A 27,343-nucleotide genomic window follows, 5' to 3' on the forward strand; every position below is an offset into this window, starting at 1 on the left:
AATGTGAGGCATTGTGTGTTTCATAAAAACCTGCTGTTGCTTTTTCCTAAATCAATAATAAAATATCACGTGTGCCAATTTATTCCCTTTTTTTCTACTGTAACTTGAAGTTATATATTATGAGGGAGGAGCTGAAGAGAAAAGGCAAACTAAGATGCTTTTTAATTTTTTTCCGACTACTATAATGCACTCATTCTGGTTCACAAAAGAAAAATGAAAATCTATGTTTCTTATAAGATTAGGGAATGTTCTCAAATCCCTTTATTAAAAACCAGAGTAAGTGGTGATCACTGACCTATTTGCTGACTAGATAAGTGTACACAGTTTAACAGACCTTTTGGCAGTCCTTTTATATATGTACACTTGGAAATACTCCTGTTGTGTTGTAATGACCATGCACTCAGCACTTATTTGTAGGTTTAATCAGCACATTTATTCCACAACACAGTTTGGAGCACGTGGAAGTAAATCCCATATTTATTTGCGTGAATATGCAGCCAATTTCTCCTCTGAGCCCACTCTCACCTCTGTCATCTTATTTTCCATCTATCTCCCTTCAGCAAGACATTCAGTATGATGATTTCGCTCACTAATCACCCTTATAAGTTGTTGAACACTTTGAAGGGGTAGGATTTCTGTCAGAACACTAGAAAATGAACAGTTATTGCTGTTATTTCTCTGTTTTCTCTCTTCTCTATTTGGGCTGAAATATTTTGTCATCTTGTGCCATCTGGAACATAGTTGGAGCTTGACCTGCGATGTTTCTCCACATGAAAAACATTAGAGTGGTTGGGTAGCATCCTCAACTTAACCATGAAGTTAGGGCTGGCTTGGGGGCAGGCTGGAGGAGGTTTCCATCATTTGCAGTACATTTGTCAATCTTCTGGTCAGTGCTTGTTTACTCTAAATTTGAAGTCTGCCTAATTTCAAATTTGAAGTCTGCCAAGTTCTCTTCTAGCTAAGACCAGTTTTGCTCAACAGTCTTTGTAACATGAATAACTGTAATCTGTAACTATGTAGGCAACATTTTGTCCATTCTTCACTTATTCATTTTACTTTAGCAGGAGTAGATAATTTTATGGCATAATCTTGGAGAGAGCTAAATATTTTAAAATCTGGGGAAAAGCTCTCATGTTTTATACCTTCAGTCTCAGGCATTTATGGGATTTTATATGCATTGGTAGAGTCGTAAATAATGTCAAAATAATGGCTCAGTTATCAAAGTCAAAAATGTCAAAATGACATTTTGGCTGTAGAGAAACAACAGATGTCTTGAGAAAGATCATTTTGGAAAAATCTGACATTTTTAATATTGATTCATGGCAATTTTATTGCTTAACCAAACTCCTTTAATTCTTCAAGTGGAGAGAGATGAGACATTTTTGGGGGGGGGGGGGGGGGGGGAGGGAAGGGGGATAAAAGTCTTCCCTAGAATCTTTAAATAGGTAATTTCACTTTTTTTGGAAAGAGATTAATATTTTGGAGTGTTGTGACTTCTGAAGCTCTAGTAAAAAGGCTCCAACTTCTTTTATTCAGTTGCTCAAAGAGGAGAGGAATAAACATCCTGAACCAGATATAGTGTGTTTGGTGTTTGATAAGAGCCCATCCTGAATAGATCAGATGCCATTTTTTGGGCTGTTACAGCATATTCAGACACTAAATATGAAATATATCTTTAAAATCTTATTCTGACAGATGTTTAGCAAAGAAAAAAAGTTCACCATTGGACCTTTTCAGAAATGCCGGAAAGGCTGTGGAACCAGAAGGTTGCAAATGGGTATTTAAAGCTCTGCAGAGATGTGGATTGTTGGGAAGCAGTAGAAGGGACTTGTGGGAGGTGCGCTGAGAAATTATGAGTGGAAATCCTAAAAGGTGCCTCGCCTGTGAAGCCTCGCTTTGCATGCCTTTATTTTCTTGAGAACCTTGCGAAACTCCAGTGAACTTTTCAGCTGAAGTATCAGCCAGTTGAGGAGATTTTGTGACCAGATTATGTTCACCAGCCTGCTCTGCTGTGTTTGTTGTGGTCCAAGGGCTGTTTGGTCTATATCAAGCACTCTGCCCTCCTGAAGGCATTATAGCTGTGGCAGAGGAGGATATCCAATTTCTATGCCTCATGGAAGTAGCCAGGTGAGGCTCGCCTGCATCTTCTCTGCTCCATTTAAACATTGCAGACTGCAGAAGAGGAGTGGGGGTCTGACCCCATTGTCTGTGGGTTTATGTTTGTGGTGTGGGGGCTTTGGCAGTTGTGAAGTGGGAGGTATCCAGGCTCTAACATAAGCAAAGAGGCTTCACTGATGGTGCAGGATGGGGCAGCAAATGGGATGCACACCTCCTGCAGGGCTTTCCTGAGGGTTCTTCCCTGAGAATGCTGTGCAGCACTGTGCATTGGCAGTCAGGGCCATTATTACACTGTCAAAAGTCTGCTCTAGATATTGATTTCAGTCTCTTGAGGGGAAAAAAGTCATATTTTTTTTTCCTGCCACAGAAGGAATCTGTTTCTTTTCATTATTCTCCATACATCAGGTTCTAGCCTGAATGTACATAAAGAATAGGTGGTGCAAGATTAATTTGAAGTTATAATTATTTTTCATCCCTTGCAAGAAAAAATAATGGATTTTCTTCTGTGTGCTTTTCTAATAAAAAAGTAGAAAATGTAAGGAATTTTTCAGCTTAAATGTTTTGCTTGCTGTCACAGTTACTTTGTGTTATCAGACGTGATGATAAGGGTAAAACACAAAAAGCCAAAAGGAAAGAAAACAGGAAAACAACAATAGGGAATACTGTAAGAATGATAGCATTTAAGGTTTATTATCTCTATTTGATTGCTTTCTTCATTTCATTTGCAGTAACCAGAATAGAAATAGTATTATAAATTGGCAATTTTTATTGCATTTTAAAATATCATCTCTTTGTTCCTGCTGAAAGTGTTGACAATGCTGCCTTTGTTTAGTTTAATTAACTCATATTACAACACTGAATTGAATCATATGCAGCATTAAATCAAGTAAAAGAAGCTTTAGAATGCTTTACCATACACAGAAAATAAAAAGAAAGGGAAGAAATTAAATCATCTGAGGAGCTGGAGGAGAAACTGGAAATTTTTAATGGAATATATTGAAGTGCCATTTTTACTTTAATTTTCCATGGTGGTGTCCTAGGTTGCAATGTAAGATGTGCCCACAAGCATGTATTCTATCACCATCTTCGTGAGCTGTTAATACCAGGTGGGACAGTGCTCCCTGTGCCTCCTCCCTCAAGACAATGTCCTGTTAATGGCCCATCAGTGCCTTATCTCATGATTCATCATTCCATTGTGAGATGCTCCGCCCAGAGGGAGAAACCAAGTATCCCATCCTGGATATAAACTGTGATTTTTGAAGACCACAGGCAGCCTTTCCCACTGGATTTCCAGAGGACAAGATCTACATACCTACCACTGGACCTTCTGAGGAAGACCAGATCTTTCTACACAGGATCACTGCTTCAACAGAACCACATCCATTCACTTCAGGAGGACAGCAGCCACCACCTTATCGGACTGCTAATGCTACGCTGACTAACAGGGTCAGGTCGTATCTGACTCTGTCAGTTTAAATCAGTTTTTTTTCCCTGCCTTGTTTTAGATATATATATATATAAAACTTATATATATATTCTTAGTAAAGAACTGTTATTCCTATTTCCCATATCTTTGCCTGAAAGCCCCTTGATTTCAAAATTTTAATAATTTGGAGGGAAGGGGGGTTGCATCTTCCATTCCAAGGGAGGCTCCGTCCTTCCTTAGGCAGACACCTGTCTTTCAAACCAAGACAGGTGGGAATGCCAAAAAATATAAAATCATGAAATGCCAGTGAAAAGCAGATGCTATGATGTCATTCTGAGTCCTCACATGTTTATATATACATGATGTTACATGTTTTTTACTTGTAAGCTACAACTCTCAAAGAGCTTTAAGATACTGATAATGTTCTTTTCACATACGAAAATTGTGGAGATAATAGAATCCATATTCCAAATGGTGGGGTCCAAGTCTACCAGACTTTGGTTTTAGCTCACCTCTCCAGAGAGACAGCAGTGACTTAAGCAAACAAAACATGTATCTCTTTTAAAGTATCTCAGATAGCACCCAAGAAATGAGGGAAAGGAATATGGGAGAGAGTCTGACATCTTAGAAACATTTTCCTGTAACATATTGAAAAAGTAGGGCTCACTGGCCAAGGACCACTCTGTTACAGATGGCATCATAGCCAACAGTATTTCTGGAAATAAGCTTTAGCACCTCCGGAGATATGGCACCACTTTAACATATACTGTACATCTACAGAGGCATCTGTTTGAACAGTCAGCTTAGTTCCTGTGTGCCACAGTAAGAAATTCAGTCTTAAATTAGAATAGGTCCAACAGACCAGAGGAGTACAGGCAGTTTCACCAGGAAACAATTTGAGCCCTCACAGACAAATTTACATTTGTTACATTTTTGTGCCATCTTCTACAAAAGAAGTCTTCATTTTGTTAAGCACTGATAAATTTTAGATTCTTACCTCTTCTAATAAACTTTGTTTATGATGGAATACACACAGATCCAACTGAGCTGGCTCTGGAACTGGAAATTCTGTGCTCCCACTTGCTTAGGTTTTGGATGGATGTACTGCATTGCCAGGGTTATGGCACTATATTATAGCTATTTCAAAAACTCAAATGGCCACACACTTAGGGCAGTAGGGAGACAAACTGCATTTCACCAAGGATTTTCATAAAATAGAGTGGAATCCAGTCATAACTGTGTGGAAACCACAGCCATTGGGAGTGGAGAAGGGATGATTTGGAGAGCTGTCTTTTTATTTCAAATATAGAACAGGAAGGAATTAAAAGAAAACATGATATGTCCTAGGATTGAAAGATAATCTGGCTTGTTCTTTGGGGAGTGCAAGAACATGTTCACTTCTGTCTCAGTTTGAGACAAGTTTAGGGGGAAATGCTCTGGAAGGAACGTCTCCTCCCCAGAAGACAGGTTTCAGCACCCCTCCCCCACTGACACAAAAGGAATTTCTTGGATGAAAGTGAAAAAAACTATGTATTTAACAGACAAAGTGCCCACATGGCACAGGGAGAAAAAATTAATAACTGTTAAAATATTAAACTTCCTCAATGCGGAGAAAGCTGCTGGATTTAGACTTCCCTCTGTAGCTGGCTCTGCCCCTCCCGAGGTCTGAGGCCAGGATACAACAGACCTGCAGCCTGCCTGCCAGTCCACGGGGTCCGATGATCTGGTTCTCAGATCACAGCTAGGCTGAACAGTTCCAGAAGAAGACAAAGAAATTACTGGAGGATTTCAGTGTCCCGGTATAGGAAAATTTCTTGCCTCAGCTAACAGGCTAGCTAAAAGCAGGAAGCTGCTGCCTCAGCTCTGCAGCGGTGAGAACGCAGGGGAGTGTCTGTGCAGTGTCCTTGAACACAAACCTTGCTGAGGAATTGACCTGGCTTCCCCCCTCCTTTCCTCAGACCCATTTCTAGGCATGAAGCAGACAATAGGGGAATACAGTATTATCATAAAATCATACCAAGACAACTTCACTGTTTATTTCTCTAGTTTTGCCTAGTGCTACGGTGAGGAGTAAATCTATGTTCTCATAGTCTTTACTCACTCTGTATACTGTCACACAGATCAAGATATACACGTTTTGATTCAGCTCTGTTCTATTTTCTCTTCTGTGCATTCCCATTTCTGGCTCTACTAGTGAGGTATTGTTGGGGCCCTCCCCCCTGCCATGTAGCCCTGGGAGAGGGGCCCTGGTGGGGAGGCATGGGGTTTCCCTGCCCCTGGTCAGCCTCCTTCCCCATTGGCTGTTTTGTGTTCCCCTGCGTGGGAAGGACCCTCGGGTCCCGTGACTGTAACAGTTCCTCGGCAGAGCCCCGGCCATGCGGCTGGAGAAATAAACATCTCTGAAACATCTATCAAGAATCAGTCCATATATATTTCTTTTCCACTGTACTACCCACTGTAGCAAGGTATACCATGGCTTCATAGGTGTCCTTGCTCCTTGTGCTTGGAGAGGGAGGCCAGAGCTGTACAAGAAGGGACTGCTACACAGTGAGGGGAAATGTATGTACTGCCTTGTAAAGTAGAGCTTGCTTTGCTAGGGCATGAGCCCAACTGAGATTAAACCTTTCCCACTGCTGCACACCCCAACTGAGATTAAACCTTCCCCAGTGAGATTAAACCTTTCTCACTGCTCCAAAGATGGAAAAATCCCACCCAATCTCACTCAGATCTTTGAAGCATAATTCTTTCCTCTGGATTTTCTCTTCTTTTTTTCTGCACTTTACTCATAACTTTTTGGCAGCAGGTTTTCTGCCCCCTCACCTTTTCCTAATGTGGTTGACAGGTGAGTGTTCTTTTGAGGAGATCTTGCCATCTAGAGCACTTTTTCTCTGCTTGGTTGGCTTTTATCACATTTTGCCTCCAGATCAGCATGCAAGGTCATCACCAGCATACCTGCCCATAGTGTCAACCCAACAGCCCAAACTGACCCTGTCTCTAGCCACTCAGAATGATCTACCTGGGAGAAAACTCTTCGCTCCTACACCTCTGGGACTGCATCTGAATCAGGCAGTAGAGTCATCTCAACATATTGGTGCAGAAATGCAGCTCTTTGGGACTTTCTGTTATTTCACAAATAACTCAGCATCTCCTTTTTGGGGTCTTGCATGCTCTCTGAGGGGCCTTTCCTGGAGCACTCCTGTGTGCTGTGCACATGCTCATAGCTGCAACTAAACCAGTGCTTTGAATGATGAACTGTGAGTTGCAGCTGCAGACAGTCTATGGGCAACTGCAAAAACACTTGGTTTTGTTTGAGAGATCCAAGAGAAACATGAGTATGAAATGGTGGGGGTTTTTTACTTACCTGTACACATGCTTCAATGCTTATAATGTACTTACTTGATTAACACTGTACTTTGCTGAAACAGTTGCTAATGATTTTCCTCCCAGGTTCAGACTTATGACTTCTATCCTGAGTTCTAAAATCCATTGCTTTCTACCAGCAAATTTAAACCAAAAGATGACCTTCATTACTGTTTCTCTGTTGCAGGGTCTTTACACTGAAATTTTGGGGTATATAAGCCCTTTGACTCATTCTGCTTTGTGGATGTGGATGTGCCTTTATTGTTTGTTTGTTTGTTCTGCAGTCACTGTGCAAGTAATGATAGCTACCACAGAGGCCAAAACCACCTTTATTCCATTTACATCATCCTAAAATCTCTCAATACTTTCATTAATTGACAGCCCTTGAAAAACAGCATGTCTACACATTCAGCATTTTCTCTGTGGAGGAAATAAGCAGTCACTTGCAGGCTATACCATTCTTACCTGGACAGAAAAATTGGTTAAACTCTGTTCTGGATTTTGAGCAGAAAAAATCAATGGTCTCCTCTCCATCGCCCCCTGGTTACACCCAGCAATGGTGTATAGTCAGGGGGTCAAGATGGCAAATTAACTCTATCAGGGCCTAGAAAACATTGAGGTTCCCAATTTGTGGCCAAATGCTATCACAGTTACAAGGTGTTTCATCACTTAAAGTACATCTGCTGGATGTGTTTTTATGGTTTGTCAGCCTGAAATGTAGCACAAAGGTGTCAAATGAGAACAAATGGAGATACCTCAGGTGCTTCAAAATAAGATGTCAATGTGCTGAAAAATCAGTGCCTAACTCCAGCTACTTAAGTCAAGGAAATTACTTTGCCTGATTCTTCCTGCTATCCCAGCTAGAAGGAAGATTAGCAGGAAGCTCACAGACTGAGCAGGAAGGTAGTCAGCACAGCTGGGTCTGAGCATCACCCCCTCTCTGGGGTGGTAGTACCTTAGCTTGGTGCCTGCATCAACCCAGCTGGTCTTGAGAGGTCAGAAAACTGAGTAGGACTTTCTTTTATGAGTCTTCAGCCGCTTCACTGCTTTTTGTTTTGCTCTTTTCTGAACACTGAAAGGTCTTTGCAGGTGACACATTCTCATTAGTGCTGTTCAGCAATGAAAGGGGCTTCCTGCTGTTTTGCAGGAATCTCAAAGACACAAGGATCAGGGGTGGAACGCTTCCAGCATTAATTCAGATTTATTTCCAGCATGCTCTGATCAACAGGGTATGAGGCCACTTGTAAGCACTGGCATGGTCCCTCTCCCTCACTTGGGTTCAGATGCTTATTGCTTCACGTTTTGCATGGCTGCCGCCATCACATCTCATTTAAGCCCTTGGCACTTCTTGTCATCTCACCTCACAGATTCATGGCATTTTGCTGTGACCCTTACCAGCACACCCAGTCCTTCCTTTAGATATCAGGAGCTCCTGTTTGATTGTCACATTGATCTACAAAGCTGGGTCACCAAAAGAGACAAGAGCTGTGCTCTCATTTTTTGGAACTTCCTCCTTGGGACAGCAGATGTTTTACAATTACCCTCACATGAGTGTAGCTAACAGCTTCCACACTCATCTTGGTCTGGTAAAACTGGCATCCTCTGTGATTTTGGTTTATCTCTCTGTCTTCCAAAGCAGTAACTGTCCAGTGTGTGGTAGGTACAGCTATTGTGGTCTTTTTAAACTGTTTTCAATGGTTTTAGTACCTGTATCATCATAAGTCTGCTTGCACATAGAAACCTGAGTCTTGAATTGCAGATGACTGAGGTTAACTGGGAGGTTACTGATATGTCTCAGTAACCACACAGTGGTACTGCAGGCTCCTGCAGCTGGAACACAGCTGGTTTTCAGGTAAATGTCCAACCAAGCTTTTGTAGCTTGGTTTTGAATCTTCTAGCACTGCAATATGGGCAATTTTGCTTTAAAAGAAAATAAAGTTAAAGGAAAAAGTCTTTAAACAGTATTTCTAATATTGCCTGCTTCCTGCATGACAAAGGGGAATAAATTTCCTGGACGCAGTTCCACTTGCAGTTCCAGCTGGCTCTTGAAGTGTGTGAGCATGAAAAGCAGATGATAAGAAATACATATATATCTTGTACCTATCTAAAGTAACCCAAGTTATCTTAGAAATTGATGCATACAGAGATCACAGAATCTGCTCATGAAACTGTTCCACTCTGGCATTAAGCACAGCCAGTGTTTAATGGTACTAAGTTAAAGGAATGATGTTTAAGACACAGGAAATCTTTCCAAAGGGAAAAGAACTTTCAAGGGGAGCCTGGAGGAGACATATTGATGTCAAGAGTTGGCTGTAAAATATGGTTAATGCCATTTGTTCTTATCACAACTGCTATGGGATATTTAACCACCAGAGGTAGCCATGATCTGAGGGTTATATCTGATCCTGGAAGAAGCAGTGCCATTCAATGTATTAGATTGCCAGAACCATTTCCTTCTTGTAATGACTGCCATTCAAGGATGGATATAGCTTTCTCTTGCCCATCTTGTAAATCTGACTGGATAACAGCGCACAGCTGAAAAAATTGGAGAAGGATCTGCACGTAGGAGGGAAGGAAACCAGTCACACATATTCACATCCCGAAAGTGAGAATGAGCACAGCAATGCTTTTTGGCAAAGGTTTGGTCACAGCTTTGGGCACCGAAGCCAGCTTTCTCCTTCCTAACCTGCACCTGTAATCAGCTGGATACATATCCATCTCCTCCAAGAGGAGAAGGCAGGATGGCACTGGCACTTTCACAGCTCAGAGCTGACAAGGCCATTTAAAGCAAAGATAGTTCAGATTTTGCTCCAGTGTGTCAAGTTTGCCCTTTGAATGTTGTGATTTTTCTCTAGCTAGTCTTAGAGATAAGAAAACACAGCTGAGTCTTATCCAGGCCTGAAGAGGCTGGAGCACATCAGCTGCTTGCCATATTGCTGGAACACCTGGGGCATTTGCTTTGAAATCTAAATGGAGGCTGTTCACCTGTATTGCCAAGTACAACAGAAGCTTCCTTCTGTCTGGCAGGGTGGTATTAATTTAAGGAGAACACCATCTGTGGGGCCTTGGAAAGCAGCAGTCAGAAGAGACAGGTAGAGAGGTCACCAGGAATAGTCTTGTTCTCATCTGGGAGCCTCGCCATCCACATCTATTACCCATCGTTTCTAATTAGCAGATGTATCTTGGGGAAAGCTACTCCCATTTGCTTTCCTGAAGATGCTATTCTTACTAAGAGATGTTGTTTTTGCTGAGCTTTCTAAGCTAATTTTGTGAGCTTTCACAGGCATTTGGGGCAGTAATGGTCTTGGTAACCCAGTAATTAAGGAGTTCTGTACTTCCCTGCTGCACACTGCCCCTTTGTCCTTCCCCCTTCTTCTCAATACCACTACCAGATGGTTGGAGATTTTTCACCCTTTCAAAAGCTTTGTATTTTCCCATCTCATCAAGCATGTCTCAGGCCTGCTTAATTAGCTTAATGCTTTTCAGGCCCCTTTATCTGCCCTCCAGAAGATCAGTTAAGGACTTGAACATTTTCAACAAAGTGCTTGGAAAGCAAATCCTTAGAAGCACATGTAAGTGCAGGAGAATGTTATTTAGTATTATTTAGTTGTTTGTTCTTTCTTCTCTCTTTTCCATCTGTCTGTCCTCTCATTCATCTATCCTTCTGCCCAACCTCTTCTTGTCTCTTGGAACATTCAGGAATGCCCCTTGTTTTTTGGCAGTGGTTGACAGCAACTGATGTCTGGTACTATTCAGAGAGCTCTTACCCTTGGGCCAGTTCCTGAGTCCTGTTGTTTTTAACCTGTTTTAATCTGTTTAGATCCCCTGAATAACAAATGGCAAATATAATTAGCTAACCAGTACTAGGAGACCATTGAGTTAAGGTGTTTTGGTTTAGGGTTTGGGATCCTTTTTTTGTTTGCTTAATTTCCCACACTTGTTTGAAACTAGCTTGTAAGCTTTATTTACAAGATCAGAGCAGTTGAAATGAAAGGTTAATTAACAGAAAAATATATTTGCATCTTGCTTTGTGTTTGACACTGAACATCATTTGTTTCTGCATTGACACATAACACTCTTTTATTATTTATCTGTAAGCTTTAACTGTACAGCTGCAAATGCGATTTTAAAAAAACCACAAAGCACAACTTTTTCTTTTCTTCCCTCTCTGAATAAAATATGAGAGGTAGCTGCTTAACCATGTGAAGCACAGATTTTGTGTGGGATTCCAAATACCCCAGAGATAACTGTGGACATTTGCCACATAATTGAATTCAGTGGCTGGTGTTTTGCATTTACAGGTAAATGAGAGCATCCAGCCATCAGGTGTTTGCATCACTAGAATTAAATGCTTACTAATTTAGCTGCTTGGGAGATAAATATTTTTTTATATAAAGATATTTATATAAAGATATTTATATAAAGATAAAGATATTTCAATATCATTAAAAGGGCTAGCTGTATATACATGGAAATGTCCATGGATGATGGGGGGAAATGTGTGAGGGGGTTTCCTTGCAATTACAGAGGATGTGACTTCAATTACTGCAGTTTTCTCCCTGACACGTTCCTTCATGTTGCTTCTGGGTGCTCGCTGCCCAGAGGAGGACAGTGCCTTATCTAAGGCTAGATTAAAATGCTCTGCATATACTAATCTGATTCTTGGCATTTTTTTAAGCCACTGAGGGAAATAAAATGCAAAGAATGTGTCTAAATGAATGTACAGTGTAGGTTTGTGTCATGGGGGCGAGTGTTATCTCTGTAATGGTGCTCCCTCCATTTGCATACCTCAGGCTGTGGCTGAAGAGGAGCACAGCTCCCTGGTGTATTAACATCCCTGTTTATAGACCATGTGGCAATATTTGAAGTGCTAATTGGCTTTCTTATAGAAGAGTTGTTTATTTTTCTTTTCTATTTGTTTTCTACTAAAAGGAATGTTAGTATTTTTATGATGGCTGGCACTTAGCAGAGCTCCTCTGTGTAAGGATAAAAAATGAGTTATGCAACCTGACATTCTCCCTGGGACTGTGCTCAGAACAAAGCAAGCCAGTGGCATTTCAAAGCTTGCTTTTAAAGTACCTGGTTATATACTCTGTTTATCAGAATCACTAGGAAATGTCATTTCTCTGGTATTTTGCACCTTCTCTTAATTGACTGGGAGGTGCAAAAATCTTTGGGCAAAGACTTACGGCAGGGGTGTTGGAACTAGATGATCTTTGAGATCCCTTCCCAAACCATTCTATGATTCTATGACCCCAGGACCCAAAGGACACCTATGCAGAAAGCTTGAAGCTGCTCCATGCTTTTGGTATCCCTGTGCTGTATCCAAGAGCTTCAAGTAGTTAGGTCTGCTGCAGGCTTTGGGAAAGGAGAGGTGGGCTCTAAAGCTTTGAGAGCAGCTACAATTTCCAGGCACACTTAGGAATTGACACCTCGATTTTCTTCTGCCCTGCTGCTGGGAGTTTCTGAGGAGGCATTGCCCAGAGCTGCAGGGGCTCCCCAGTTGCTCACGGAGCATCCCTACTGCTGATAACATGGAATAAATCAGAATTTGGAGGGTATGTCCAGAGGGAAGCTGGAGGAAGGGCAAGGGGATGGTTCAGGCTTGGCTGTGCTCAGCCAGTGTGGCTGAGGATACTAGGGGGGCTGTCACTCAGCATCCCCAAAGCCTTCATGATGAGGTTTGTGCAAGTACTGTGTTTCTGCAAAATACTTTGTCTTTGATCCAATACTGAATATAACCAGGAATTTTGTTTTGGCAAGAAGGCAGCTCTTTTTCCCCACATTTCACAGGTTTCTAGTTTCTGGAGAGACTTCACAGTTTTGTTGCTATAAACCATCGCCTACTTAGACTGATTGGCCCACTAGCAGCCCTTGCTAAAATTTTTGAAATAAAGCTATCTTTTTGAGGCCTGATATTCAAATCATTGCTGTGCTCCCCTTGGGAGGGATGGCCTTTCGTTATAAGCGTTGCTCCATCAGTGGAAACCTAGCTGCACATGGCCACGACAGCAGTGATCCAAGGATTGGACTGTAATGATGAATGCGAAAAAGCACGCTACATAGGCTTACTCTGGGAAGTCATTCTGTGCACAGAATGTGATCTATAGCATCTAGAGTTCTTTTCATTTCCTTCAGCTATTTGTACAGTTCTTTCATGTTTGGGCTGTGGAAAGAGCTGCATTAATTCAGGGTTTGTAAATCAGAGGACAGGCAGAAATAAAATGGGTCTAAACTTTTAAGCTTGCTATAGTAAATACGCCATGAGATGAAGAGTAGGTTAACTGAATTTCAAGAACTTTAATTTGGGTCTATTTTCATTATACTTTCTGTTGTATGTTAATGGATACACTATTAAGTTGTTGCTTAGGGTATTAATTGCTCTCTGTTAAGGAAATGAAACTTAAGTGAAGAATTTTGCTGATAGGAAACATACAGAAGGATAAGCAGGATCTTTTTACCTATTAGTATTTTTACTATCGTCATTAATGATTACTGCTATACAGTTCAGTCTCTAAACTTAAAGTGCCCTTCACAGTTTTCTTTACCCAAGGAGTGCACAGCCTAAATTCCAAGATTTTGCATGCTCATCAGCCTAGTTGGAGCATCCCTTTCATGGGCTGCCAACACAGTGGCACCACTGTCTTATACATGGATCCTTTGTGACCAACAGGCTTCCTCCAGCTCCTGCTGCTTAAAAAATAGCTTGCTTGCCTCTACCAGAAGTACTCGTGTCATGAATGACCAATAAACACATTCTTAAATGCTTCCTGCTGGCTAATCAGAAGCAGTTCCTTCTTGTTCCTCCCTCCATGAAAATGTCTGACGAAATTGAAAAATCTCATGTCCTTTTAAATTGGGGGGGAGGTTCACTTTTCTTTTAATTTTTTTAACAGCAATCTGGTATCTTCAGTTTATAGTTTTGGCAAGAGCCAGCAACATTTCTCTGGAAATCTTGAGCTTCAGAGGATACACTTGTATGACTCCCTGAAAACATGACATTTCCCATTAAACTATCTGTTCTTTTAAACCAGGAAAAGCAAAACATAATTTGATTCAGGAGAAGGTGTCCTGGTTTGAGACAAATTCGGAGGAACGTCCAAAATGAACATCCTCTGATAGAAGGCAAGTTTCATCTGCACCTCCCCCACCAGGTTTGGGAAAAATTCCGCAGAGGAAAGTGAAAGAAAAAAAACTATTTATTTGACAGAAACAATGCGCAATGGGAAAAGAATAATGCTAAATAATAAAACCTCTCGCTGTGGAGAGAACCTGGTAAATTTCAGAGTCCTTTCTGTGGGTGTGGCTTTCTCCTCTTCAGACCTGGATCAGGTTGGGCCCCTCCAGGCTGAGGTGTAAAGTCTCCCAGTGTGTTCTGGTATTGTTGAACAATCCAGAAGAGAAGAAGAAGAAACCAAAGTCCCAGGAAAAAAATGAGTTTAACTCTCCATCTCTCTCTTCTGAGAAAAGGAGCCAAGAGCCAGGAAAAGCAGGAAGGTGCTTGCCACCGCTCTGCAGCAGCAGCAGCAGCTACCTCTGTATCCTTGGAGCCGAAACTGCTTTGAAAAGTTTGTCTGGCTTTTTTTCTTTCTCTCGCACCCAGTTTTAAAGACACAGAAAGACACATGAATCATGTCTGGGCATAGAGCGGCGATAGGGGATACACATCATAAAGTCACCCCAAGACAGAAGGTTTTCTTAGAAATATTTTGATGGGACTCCACATGTGCTGTTGCAGTGGGTTCCCTGTACAGGAGGACCACACCCTGCCTGCAGGAGGCAGTAGCTGCAATGGCTTTGTCGCAGTGTCAGGGCTTCTGCCAGTCTCCAGCCTGGCACAACATTTCCATATTATGGCAGGTTTTATCAGGCTGAGGATCAGTGTTTGGGTCCCTCATAAGATTTTCAATCTATTTTCAACATTGTCACTGATATCCAGGGTGAATTGGAACAGCCCTTTAAGGCACAAGGCTTATTTCTTCCCTACCACCCCAAATAATCTCTACACCTGCTAACTTGAAATGCCACAGACTTTGGACTTAAAGCACATCTCACATACAGACTTCTTTTTGGTGCTTACATCAAAGTAACCAGACAGCTAAGTAGGGAAGATCTGGATTTGCCATGAGCTGTACATTTTCTAGGCAAAGACCAATTTTCTGTCTAACAGCCTCTCCCCTTTTAGGGTCTGTATCATTTAAAATAGGTTCTACATGAAGAGACCCATAAAGGTGTTTATTTTATTTCCTGTATTTTCTTAGCTACATAAACATCCAGTGCACAGTTGTGAAAGGAATTTGTTCGGATAGTCAGATTGATGGGTTTTAGTGCACTGAAGTGTAGTAAAAAATGGAAACTATACCATGTGAGTCATCTAGACTTTTAAGCCTACTCAGGAAATCAAAATATATATCTAAAATACATTTATATATACTTAAAGAAACATAATAAACTTGTTTTTAAGATGGTGAAATTTGCTATTTTCGGTGCCCAACAAAACCATGACTCAAGGCCAGTGACTTAATTCTAGGTGACACATCTCCTAATCCTTTATGGCTTAGTCCTTCAGTTTTATCTGTGACTCTGAGGAAATGTCTGTCAGGGCTGAAGTCACTTGCATCAGGGGATTAGCACTTCTGCATTCTTTTGAAAGCTTCAGTAGTTCCCATGAAAGTAAGAGATGCCAAGGTATTTGTGGAGACTGTGGGCAGTGACAATCCTTACACCAGTACCAGTTATTGCAGACCTGGGCCATGTGCACATCTGTAGAGAGCATGCTTGTAGCCTCTAATTCTTACCCTTGTGCTGTGTGCAGGCAAAAGCTCTCTATTACCTTCCAGCTGTGGGTATTCAAGGGAAGAAGAGGGGAGATGTTGCTGCTTGTTGACCCAAGGCTGGAACCACTATGTCAGGTTTTTTTTTCCTAAGCTCAAAATACTTGAAAGATAATGGAAAGGCTCTAGGCATCTTCAAGTTCCTAAGCTAAGAAGGTCTTAATATTAATAAATTGAAAAGTATGGTCCAGATCAAGCAGTCTGAAGAAGTTTAGCTTGAGGAAGTATTTTTAATGTGTGCATGTCATCCTGCTTTAGCAGGACAGAAGTCTGCCACTATCAGCTGCTAATACAGTTATTCTCTTCTGGCTTAATTGGTAGAGGTCTTGACTTTGGTGCTAAGATTGCAAATATAAGCCCTTATTTTGTCTGGCACCCTGCAGCAGGGAGCTGGCATTATGGGAAGGGCTAAGTACTCCAGCATGCCAGCCTGGGATTCAGTACTTTTCTATGGCCTGTGGTATTTCTGAATATCCCACAGCCCTGGCTGCTGTATTCTGGCTGACATTCAGGACAGCTTTTTGTAAGGAACCCATGTTATCCATACTAAGACGATTTAAGGAGGTGTTCCTGACTAGTTTCAAGGAAAATTATAGTTACCATGTTAGATTCAAGTCTGCCAGTTTTCATGATAGACACCAGTTTTATTAGGAGTTCTGCAAATTCTCTTGAAGCAAAAAGAAGGGAAAAGCCAGATTGTTGGTTATAATGTCACTGAGCTTTTTAAGCACAGATTAAAGAGGTGGTGTCACTTAGTGCAGTGAAAATTGGCATGGATTTTTTAAGTCCATGTTCAGGATTCAAAATAGGTGCCCTGAATTTCAAAAATGCTGAGCACATCCAGAACACTTTGTGAAGTGAGCCCCCTTTGAAGCCAGCTGGAGCTGCTGGGAGCTTGGAGCTTTTGAAAAAAATGGATCTAAACTCGCTTTTAAAGTTCTCCTAACGTTAGTCACCTATTGTTGAAAATGCTGACCTATGTGTGCTGGCATCTGGAACAACCTCTGTGGTAAAAGACTGCTGGAAAGAGGGGATATGATCTCCAGCGCTAAAGGGAAAAATCCTTCATTTTTTTGAATGTGTGTTCTCTGATAAGAAACATACTGAGACAGTTTCGTCCCCCTCTTTTTCCCCCTCTTTTTTTTCTTAAAGATTTTTGTTCAGTCCTCCAGTTTCTATTTGGTTCCGGGAGGTACAACAGAACTTTGAGAAATTTTCAATAATAGGGAGTGAAGGCAGGGTGGTTGAGGAAAAACGTGCCTCGGCTTTCCAAAAAAGTTGCTCCAGTTTTTACCCAATGTCGCAGTAACAATCTAGCCGTAAGCCAGACTTGGTCTAACTTGCTGTTTAAATTTACTCTCTTTTGGTACAAATAAGTGTCTGATGTATGTGAAACCTTCTGTAAATTTCTGAGCCCTTGTTCTCCTGCCTGTAAAGTTGCCAGAGTGACTGCTAACAGCAGGGTGGACTTCTTCAAGCAGTGGGAATGAGGTTGTGTAAGGGGAAGTGTTGTTTGGAATAAAGTGTTCTGGGAGACGAAAAAGCCCACAGCACATGCCCCCTCCACCTAAACTGAGTGGAAAATTTCATAAATCACAGGACCTGGGTGTTAGTGCTGATAGATGGCAGAGATGATGAACCTGACTGAGGACTTCTCCATAGCAATTTATTGTAGTTCTGATGCATGTTGCTAGCTCTTTGCCTGCCTACTACTACTGAGTCCTTGCATAGGGGTTGAGAAGAAGAAAAGCTGCCTCTCTTAAGTGTCCTGAAGTCAGAAGGCTGTTCTTGGTGGTGTCTGCTAACTACTTTTTTAGGTGACTCTGAAAAACACAGTAGCCTTTCTCTTGCAGTTACTACTGTGCTGAGGTTCTTTTCCCAGGCTTTTTCCCAAACAACAAACTGAAGCCACCTCCGTGGCTAGAAACTAATGCAGCACAAGCACAGGGAGTGAGACTCTCTAAAACCAAGAAAAAGCAGGAAGGGACAGGACACAAACAAATACTCATCAAAAAAAACCCCTAACTATGTTATATTTCTCCTAACTGGAGAAAGAGCTGTTCAGTTTCAAGCAAACAAGTCAGATCCCTGTTTCACAAATCTGAGGTCAGTTGGGAAGTGCTCTGGAGCTGTTAATAGGGAGGGAGGATGATGGTTGTTAGTATTCTTTGCATTATGTTATCTAAATGTAAATTCCTGTCTCTGATATAAGGTCCTAGCTAGACCCTAGAATTTAGGAACCAAACAAAGAATGAAATGTGAAAAAGTTTAGAGGAAAAAATCTGCAGCTGTCTTTGTGTAATTTAAGCTGATAGAAGAAAAATCAAAGGCACCAGTGTCACTGCACGTTTTATCTCACACCCTGTGATGCATATCAGTGTTCTTTCCCATAGAGCCAGAAAGAGCATTTACAATTTTAGAAAACACTGCATGATGGCTTTCTGCAAGGAAAAGAAGCAAGTGTGCAACTGCCAGCACTGACACTTGGTTTTTCCTTGCCTGCCAAATCACTGTTCTGGAAGCTCTGTTGTGGGCAAAATTTTTCTGTTTCACACTGGTAATTTCGAATTCGGTCCTAAAGTTTTCTTCAAGAAACAGAGCAAATAAAACTCAGTAATTTGACAATCTAAATCCAGTCTTTAGTCTTGCCAGGAAATATTGGCCAAGTCTATCATCATGTGGAAATACTCTCCTGTGGTGCAGATGTTAGCACCCAGGCTGGTGGATTACTTTATTCTAAAGCAACCTACAGGAGTGATCTTCTCCACCGTGCTTTTCAGTGTTCTGGAAATACTCTTGGCTTCATGCTAGGAGATGAGTGTCAGGAGGACAGGTGGGTGTTTCAAGTGTTAAATACCAACTATGCTGGCAGTGTCTGGCTGTGCACTTTCCTTCGTCCCCAAGAAATCTGATTTTTAAGAGCTGCCACTGAAATTGGTAGAAGAGCATGATTGCCACCATGCAGCTGAATTGCTTGCCATAGTATGGAGGTTGTTCTTTTAGTCTTGTCTCAGTTTGGGAATATGTTGCATGTGATTACGTCTGGCACTGCTGTTATCATACAGTGTTTTGGATTGGAAGGGACCATAAAAACTCTTTAGTTCCTATCCCCCTGCCATTGGCAAGGACACCTTCCAGCAGACCAGGTTGCTAAGAGCCCCATACAACCTGATCTTGAATACTTCCATGGGTGAGTCTTCCACAGCTTCTCTGAGCGACCTGTGCCAGTGCCTCACCACACTTGATTTAGGGTTCAAATCACCACTCATGATTTAGGTCCTCACATGCCTTAGTTATATACAGTCTCTGTTCAGAAAAGGATGTGGTTGTTCCCTGCTGGCATAGAGCAGCTGAAGGTTAGAGCAACCCTTCCTCTGATTTAGTCCTGTTATTTGCTGGGGAAACATCTTACTCCATGTGACTGCTATAAAATTTTTTGCTCTTATATTCATCCAGTTATCAGCAGAAATTAAAAATGGCATCCATGCTTAGGAGGTAATACACATTTTCAGTATGTTTGCTTTTCCTCCCATTCCTTTGAGGCTGGCTCACTGCTGTGAAGAAGGATGCCAGGCTTTCAGAGGAGAAAGCAGGGCAGCCATCAGCATTAATGACATCCTCTGACAGCAAAAGCTACATGGGTCTCCAAAAGCCAGATTTCAGCCTTGGCTTCTCTCCACAGGCGCTTTCAGAGCAGGGTGGGAAGTATCGCCTTGGGTAACATATCCATCTCTCTGCCTACTCCCTTCTTTACAGAGAGAAAACAACTCCCAGCAATTTATTTATGAAAAATTGTTTACTGCCCTTGAACACAGATATACACAAATGTGTGTCTGTGTGTGTGTTTTATTTAAACACCTGCTCTGTTTTGATGAGTCACCATCAAGATCTGAAAAAACCAGTCCTGAGAACTTGAATAGGTGAGGAGCTCAGTAACAAAATGAGTCCTTTAGAGCAGATCTGTATTTGTCACCATATAGTTAAAGCTGACTGTAAAATTTTGGCTTTGAAGGAATTGGAACAGGGTTCTGCTAAGAAAAAGAAAGAATAGTACCTTTCTGTCTCAGTTTGAAAGACAGGTGTCTGCCAAGGAAGGTGGGAACCTCCCTTGGAATGGAGAATATGACCTCATTCCCTCTGAATTATTATAAATTTGAAATTAAGGAGCTTTCAGGCAAAGATCTGGGAAAGAGAATAACAGTTCTTTACTAGTATATATATGGATAACAAGGCAAACAAACAACAACACCGGCAGCAGCAACAAACAGAGCAGAAACCCAGCACCAGCCTCTCTCGGCTGCAGTGTTTCCCTTCGGTGCAGTTCCGCTCACAGCCGGCAGGGGGCTGGTGCTCCCGGCCGGGCAGGGCGGCTGCGATGATTCCCCCGCGCCTGCAGGGGGCGCTGTGGCGCGAGCTCGGCCGCATCTCCCTCACGGGGTAATGGCGGGTGAGACGGCGGAAGGGATGGAAAAAGGGTTTCCTTTGCAAAGCCCCAGGGGCAGCTGATCCCGGTGCCCCTCTGGATAGCGAAATGAGCTGTAGCAGGAACCTCGGAAGCAGCAAGCTAGAATGGCAGGGACGAGTGGGGAATTGCTCCCGCGGGTAGCTCACCTCTGATGGCTGGTCCCTGGGTGCAGGCTGTGCAGAGGGGGGCGGCCCCCGGAGAGGAACAGAGTGCTGCTGGGTCCCAGAGTGGCATGCACTGGCTCTGGGCTCTCCAACAGCAGAGAAGCAAAGAAGCAAGCCAGCAAGCCCAGTCACAGTGCCAAAGGAAAAGAAAAGAAAAAGAAACAGGCAAAAACCACAAAGCAACAGTATCCCTGGTCAGAGACACCATGCTGCGTTGCCAGCCGAATCGCCCTCTCAGAGGGAAAGAGCTGCCCCTTGCGCACCCTCCGACACCAACTTTTGCAGGAGCCCCCAGACTGGCTCTCACCCATCGAGATACTCCCAGAGCCATTGAGGGGGATGGGGGAGGGGGAGGAGGGAGAGGGCCAGTGACCACCCCTGACACAAAACAAAAAATCAAAAATTGAATGGGATTAAAAAACGTCCCAAGACACTTTCTTTAATTGCTTTTTGAAAAATTTTTTGAATTTTTTGAAAAAATTTTGAAAAATTATAATTATTTAATTATTGACACAATTATTGTATCTTGGCAGGAGAAAAAGATGTGATAAGGATCATCTGTAAGGTCTTTGTTACTGAGTCCTGCTAATTACTGCTTCTTTACGAGCAAGTGTGTTTCACTTTTAAAAGAAAGGTGCTGGAGCGAATCCAGAGAATGGCAGCAGAGCTTGGTGAAGGGTGTGGAGCACAAGTCCTAAAAGGAGCAGCCAAGGAAACTGGGGATATTTAGCCTGGAGAAAAGGAGGCTCAGGGAGGGACCTCACTGCTCTCTACAACTCCCTGAAAGGAAGCTGTAGTGAGGTGGATGTTGGTCTCTTCTGCCATGTCTCAAGTGAAAGGATGAGAGGAAATGGCCTAAGCTGTGCCAGAGGAGGGTCAGATTAGATATCAGGAGAAACAAAATCACTGAAAGAGTGCTTTCGTATTGAAATAAGTTGTCCAGGGATGTGGTGGAGTCACTATCTCTAAAAGTGCTCAAGAGCCATCTGGATGTGGCACTTAGGGATACAGTTTAGGCCTGATTTTGTGGTGCAGGGTTGAGGGTTGGACTACATGATCTTGAAGGTCTCTTCCAACTTTGTGATTCTGTGATTCTATGATATGATGATCACCTTGGTTTTAGGAAGCTAACAGTTTTCTAAAATTAAAACAGAGTACTTGGGCAGGAGCTGATGAACCTTCAGAAAAGCAAGTGCTCTTTCCAAATAGCAAGACATTTCAGTCAAGTATGCTCTATCTCTGGTTATCCAAATTTTGAGGTTTGTGGTGGGTTTTATTTGTTTTGGGGTTTTAAAAATATTTTTTACTTTGCATGTTGGCTGTGGTATACTTATATCACAAAAGGTTTGAGAATTATAGCGTACCTATTCCTACCTGTTCCATCTATTAGCAAAACTTTGTTCAACTTCATGTGCCTCTCCTTGATGTAAATATTGTGTTTTATTTTAACCTGCAAAATTTAGGTTGGGGTCTCTGGATAAATATCAGGGAAGAATCTTTCTTCCACATTATATATTGTTACTGCATTTCATTTAAGTCCATACACTCTCAGCTGTTGTCCACTGCTACTTTGAAGCTCATTCTTCATAATTTTGGTAATAGTCTCCTTGAAAAGGAATTGAACAGAGTGTTTTCTAAAGCTCCTCTTTCGCTTAGCAGTAACCTCTTTCAGAAGCAGTGGCCTCAGAAATAAGTGGTTGCAAGCCAGAAGGATGAGAAGCCTCCTCTGTACATTATTATAAGCTTGGGCAAAGCCTCCTTTTGCCCTGTGTGGATGAAGTAGGTCTGCATGAAAGGTGAGGGTGCTTGCCTGAGAGGAACTCTTCTAACTTCCAGCTCTTCAGGAGTTTGAGGTTCTCTGAGGTTCTTCCCCTCTTCTTCCTCATCTTTTCCTTATACTTTCAATTATAAATATTGTTTCTGTTCACTACAGGTACCCATCTGGTTCTTGCCCTGCTGCTCAAATCTGAGAACTGTCTGAGTCTCCTTTATGTTTGGAGTGATTCCTTTGGAGAAAAATGGAAAGTTTCTTTCCCTTTTTTTGAAATAAAGTATCACATTCTGACCAATCCGTCCTGCTTAGGAGATCCAGGATCTCTTTGCTATCACAGTCTGCTTTTCTGCAGTTTACTCAAGATCATTTGAAGTGCTCAGAAAATACAGTGAATGCAAGATTGGAAAGGAGTAGGGGCAGAGTATGTGCTGCTGATGACAGCACAGGCTATTAAGTTGTTCTGGTTTTTAGTGGGTGGACTGAAGGGAAAGAAGGGCCTATTAAAGCCTTTGGGCTCCCGCATTGGTTCATCAAAATTAAGGCCAGGAGTCTGCACCAAAGATTAATGGTGCAAAGAGGAATTAAAGCTGCTGGAGAGAACTGTTGTGCTACCAAGTATGTGGTGATGAGCATGGTGAGTGTGTGGTGAACACTGATGTTGTGATGGGAGTAGAGGTGCAAGTATCATTCAGCAGGTGGCTGACTCACGTGGCCACAGAATCCAGAAGATATTTCTGAATGCCCGGCATCATTCCTTTTAGTGAAAGGCATGCCTTAGGAAATATGGAGATGTCCTGAGGCTTACACAAAAGGGTCCCATAGTGCTCTTATTCCTCACACCTACACAGTTTTTTTAGGATGAGGCAGGTAGTGATCAGGAACTGAACCAAATCATTCATGAGTTTCATAAATGGCAGGAAAAAATGACTGAATGGGAAAGAGAGGTAAATAATCATACCATTTCTGTTCCCTTCCCTTGTCATAATGTTACTGAGCATGCTATCTGCCTTATTTGTAGGCAGGGATGGAACACAAGTGCTTTGGAAGCCATTCAGGACAGGTGATCTACTAGTTTGATCACAACCAGGCAACATTTTAGTTGTGTTAACAGCCAGCAATTGAGGGATCAGATGAAATTTTCTGTGTGCTCCATTTCAGACATTCTATGCTCCAGGCTTCTTCTCTGATGAGATGTTTCAGAAAAAGAGCACCTGGAAAACAATGACACAGCCTTTTACATAGCTAGGCCTTTTCCAGAATAAAACAAAAAATCAAAAAGGCTTTCCTTAAAACAAAGTACCTTATATTATTATATACCTTAGGTATATATACCAATGTACCTTATTATTATTTTAGATGTGCCAAATTTTTATGGCTCTTATGGACCATATTGCTGAGTGACAATCCTCACTAGCCTCCCATTCCCACCTTTGGAAAACGGTAGGCACAATGAGATTTACTAACAGTATGTTTAATAAAGGGCTGGAAGGGGATAGGGATAAGCAAATTTTAGACACTTTTAAAATGCGTTTTTGAAAAATTGCCATTCAGCTTGAGCTGGAAGTAACAGTGGCTGGGAGCACAATGCCTTTAGGTACAGTCGTGTGCACAAACCCAGAGAGCTGAACTGACACATATTGCTCTGGAGGGACAGGGAGATTCATTGCTCTTTGTTACTTTGGAAAACAAAGCCAAAATGCCAAAAAAGAGGGTAAACACTCCATTTAACAATGAAGGGGCTGCAGAAAGAATCCGGAATGATGCTCGCTCAGTGCCCTGAAAAGCCCAGCAAAGCTGGTACAGTAGCCAGCACACCCTCCTCTGAAATCTGCATCCTTGAGTTTTCTTTCATCTGTGGTAAATAATTGCTGGGGATGGGATGGTAGTTGATCAAGGTGTAATATTCCATGATATAACAGATGGAGTTGTTTGTTATTTACTGAGCCACGCTGAATAGCGAGAGGCATGGTGGTGGCAGTGCCATTCCTGCAGATTCAGAGCTGTCGAGCTTGACCTGTGCATTTCAGAAGGACAGCAAGGGAGAAGACTGCCCTCCAGCTTGAACGTAATGAAGCAGAGATGGAAAATGATTGCTGGTTTTTTTCTTAGAGCCCTGAGAGCAGCAGGTTGGGTGCTTATACCTGTAGAGCCATACAAGAAGACAGCATAAATATTTGATGTGGTAGAATCCAGTCTGATTAAAAGAGTCAGTCATCCCAGATGGATATTGAACAGGAGTCAAAGAGAATCCTTGTATCACAGACAGCTTCAGTTTCTAAATGAGGCAGCATTTATAATGGTACTAAAATACAGCCATAAACAAAGTACATGAAGGCTTGATAGTCACATTAGCAAAGCGCTACAATGAAATTACTGGAAAGAAGGAAAAAAAACAACTGGCTATTTGCAGAGCAAGAAAATGGGAACTGGTTTTGACAGATAAGACAATATAGCTGTTGGTCAGAAGAGTTTTGTCTCTCGTTTTTTGTTGTTGTTACTGCAGATGAAAAATGGCACCTTCCAATTCTAAACAGAGAAATTTGGATTTTTTTTTTTAACACACCTGACTCTCAGGTCTGAGATTAGGGGAAGCATGTTTACAGCTAAACTCAAAACAATAAATTTTATTCAGTGGGTATGAATTGGGAAAATCTGGGCTGTTCAGAATAGCTGTAACATGGTTTTCATATTGCATAATGACAGAGGTAATTTTTTCAAAGTATGTAACACAAGTAAAAGCAACTGCTCCACAAATAATTTAAAGCTAATTAATTTTTTCAGGTTGCAAATTGTCCAGGAGCAGGATAGTATTTTATTTGAATCCCTGTGGCGACACCCAAAATTGCTGAGCAGACCAGCTGTGGGAATAATGGCATTGCCATTTTGCCTGTAAAAATAGTAGTTTTCTGGACTGTAGTAATATTGACAACTCTTTTGTCCCTCAAATATTCAGAATGATCTTAGGGCCAGGATTTCCCACTTATTACAAGACTTCTAAAATTGGGGAATTTTTTAAGATTTAAGTTACCATGGAGTATGTGATTACAGTGACAGAACTAATTTACACATGAAACTTTTTCTTCTGTTTGTCTTAAAGGGAGTCCCTGACATTATTAACCAGCTAGAAACTAAGAGCAGGAACCCAGGTTCCTGTTTCAGAGCCCACTTGACATCCCTTACCCACACCCAATGCCAAGGCTGGTCTTGAAGGCTGGGCTCTGCCAAGAGAACCCCCCTTGAGACTCATCAAAGAGGAATAAACATCCTTAAGGCAGGCAGCTCAGAGCAGAAACTCAGTTCTTGGGTTGTTACAGCTTCTTAGCCTACGCTGTTGCCTGCTTTTATTGCTTGAAATAAATGTAAACCTTGTCCAAAGGGAGAAGGAGGGTGATGAGGAGGACAAGAGTTACACTTTTTACTTGTTAGAATTTATTGGGAGTTTGGAAAACAGATGTCTAACCTCTATGCTTGGTCAATTTTTAAATTGATGCTAAGGTATGAAGAGCTACGACAACTTCATGTGACTCTTGTAAACAGTACATGAATCTAGAGGGGGAAAAAATCATATTTCTCTAGAGAGAATTATGTATTAACTGTAAGCACATGGAACAAGTAACATTGTGACTATTAAGGGGGAAAAAGAAGAGATGAAATAAGAGTACAGAGATTTCTATCTTCCTGGTATATACTTGTCTTATTCATTGGAAAAGGCTGGGAGCCTTGCTTGCCCATGCCAGGAGCCCATTGTTTCTTAGTGCTGAGCTAGTTGTGTAACCAGTCGGCAAAGGGCTCAGGTAATGAGCTCTGGCAGGAGCGCAATTGGAAATGGGAATTGATATTGAAAGCAGTATCTCCCGTGCTCCCTCCCCTTCAGGAACCCTCAGCTCCTGCGTAGAGACCTGAAATCCTTTGCTTGTTTGTGCTTTAACCTGAAGCAATCAAATCAAGGGAGAGGCCTCATGAATAAATTGGTTGTCCAGGCAGTTTCTGGTATTGATCAAATTCTGCTGTTTATGTGAATTGAGCTGATCTCAGAGTGGCACTTGAATTGACTGCACAGCAGAGGAGCTATTTTGGATAGTACCCTTTCCACATGCATGGCAGTATAGTGAATGTTCCTGTGCCCATCCCACAGTAATAATGAAGGAAGAAATTAAATTTATATTAACTGAATCCGTAAATCTTCACAAAAATGGGACAGTGTACTGTGCAAGCCTCTTCCCAAGATTTGCAGTGGTGCTCAGCTTTGTAAAAGTTTAAAATATCTTCTGCCTAGTTTGACCCTGAACATTGTTTCCCACTATCATTTTCTTGCTGACAATATCCAACAATAAACCCCCAGTGTAAAAAACCACTGATACTGCAGCAATCCCCTTCTAGAAAGGATGGGGAATCAGCATTTTGGACGTGGAAAGAAGGTGAAAAAGCAGAACAAAAGCAACTCTTCTGACAGTATTTATGATCCTAAACCTCTGAAAAAAGTAATTTTGCAGATCTGTTGATATTGTTGTTAGTCCTCCTAGCCCCTTTCTAGACTTGCCATCCCCCATCCCATGCCTGATTTTATACCTGCAAATGGGAGAGAATTGGGACAAAGCACACGTGCAGAAATTTACACACGGACATGTGTCCACAAAATGCCTTCTCTTTCATTAGCCTCCATCATCATCACCTCCTGCTATGCCAATAAACCTTTGCACCTGTCAGCTGCATAAGAGATTTCTGAAATGGAAAGCGGGAAACCTTTCAGCAGTTTGGTGAAGCCAGGCATGCCAGCTGTTAACGATCTTGCAGTAAGGGCTGGGAGCTTCAGGTCATCTTCAGGCAGTGACAACAGGAGAAACTGGGAGGCAAGACATAACCTGTCATATCATATCTCCTTTATTTTGTTAACAGATGGTGGTTTAGAGGAGTCAAAGTCAGAGTCACAGGCAGCAGCTGCCAGTCAGAGAACATTGGTGTTTAGCAGACATCCCAAATACTGCATCAGACATCAGGGTGTCTTGGTGAGAAGGGCTGCAGGCTGTACTCACGTAGAGACAGTCAATAGGACAAGAGGGAGTGGTTTTAACCTGAAAGAGTAGGTTTAAGACTGGATATTAGGAGGAAGTTCTTTACTCAGAGGGTGGTGAGGCCCTGGCACATACTGTCTTGTGAAGCTGTCGTTGCCCCATCCCTCAAGGTGTTCAAGGCCAGGCTGGA

At 42.0% G+C, this 27,343-nt stretch overlaps 1 protein-coding gene across 6 annotated transcripts in view; it reads left to right on the forward strand.

Moving 5' to 3' along the window:
- The window catches only part of MACROD2 (mono-ADP ribosylhydrolase 2), an 893,899-nt gene that overhangs the window by 854,032 nt on the left and 12,524 nt on the right, over window positions 1–27,343 (forward strand). For 2 of the 6 annotated variants that reach the window (XM_039569264.1, XM_039569267.1), the window contains one exon: window positions 3,159–3,393. The exons of 1 other annotated variant lie outside the window; for it this stretch is intronic. In XM_039569264.1, the coding sequence (XP_039425198.1) occupies window positions 3,159–3,364 (206 nt within the window). In that variant the 3' untranslated portion in view covers window positions 3,365–3,393. Of the gene's footprint in view, window positions 1–3,158; window positions 3,577–27,343 lie in introns of those variants that run through there. 3 more of the 6 variants (XM_039569266.1, XM_039569265.1, XM_019287932.2) reach the window with 3 other exon arrangements.

This window comes from Corvus cornix, chromosome 3, assembly GCF_000738735.6.
Source record: "Corvus cornix cornix isolate S_Up_H32 chromosome 3, ASM73873v5, whole genome shotgun sequence".
In the NCBI taxonomy this organism is placed as follows: Eukaryota; Metazoa; Chordata; class Aves; order Passeriformes; family Corvidae; genus Corvus; species Corvus cornix.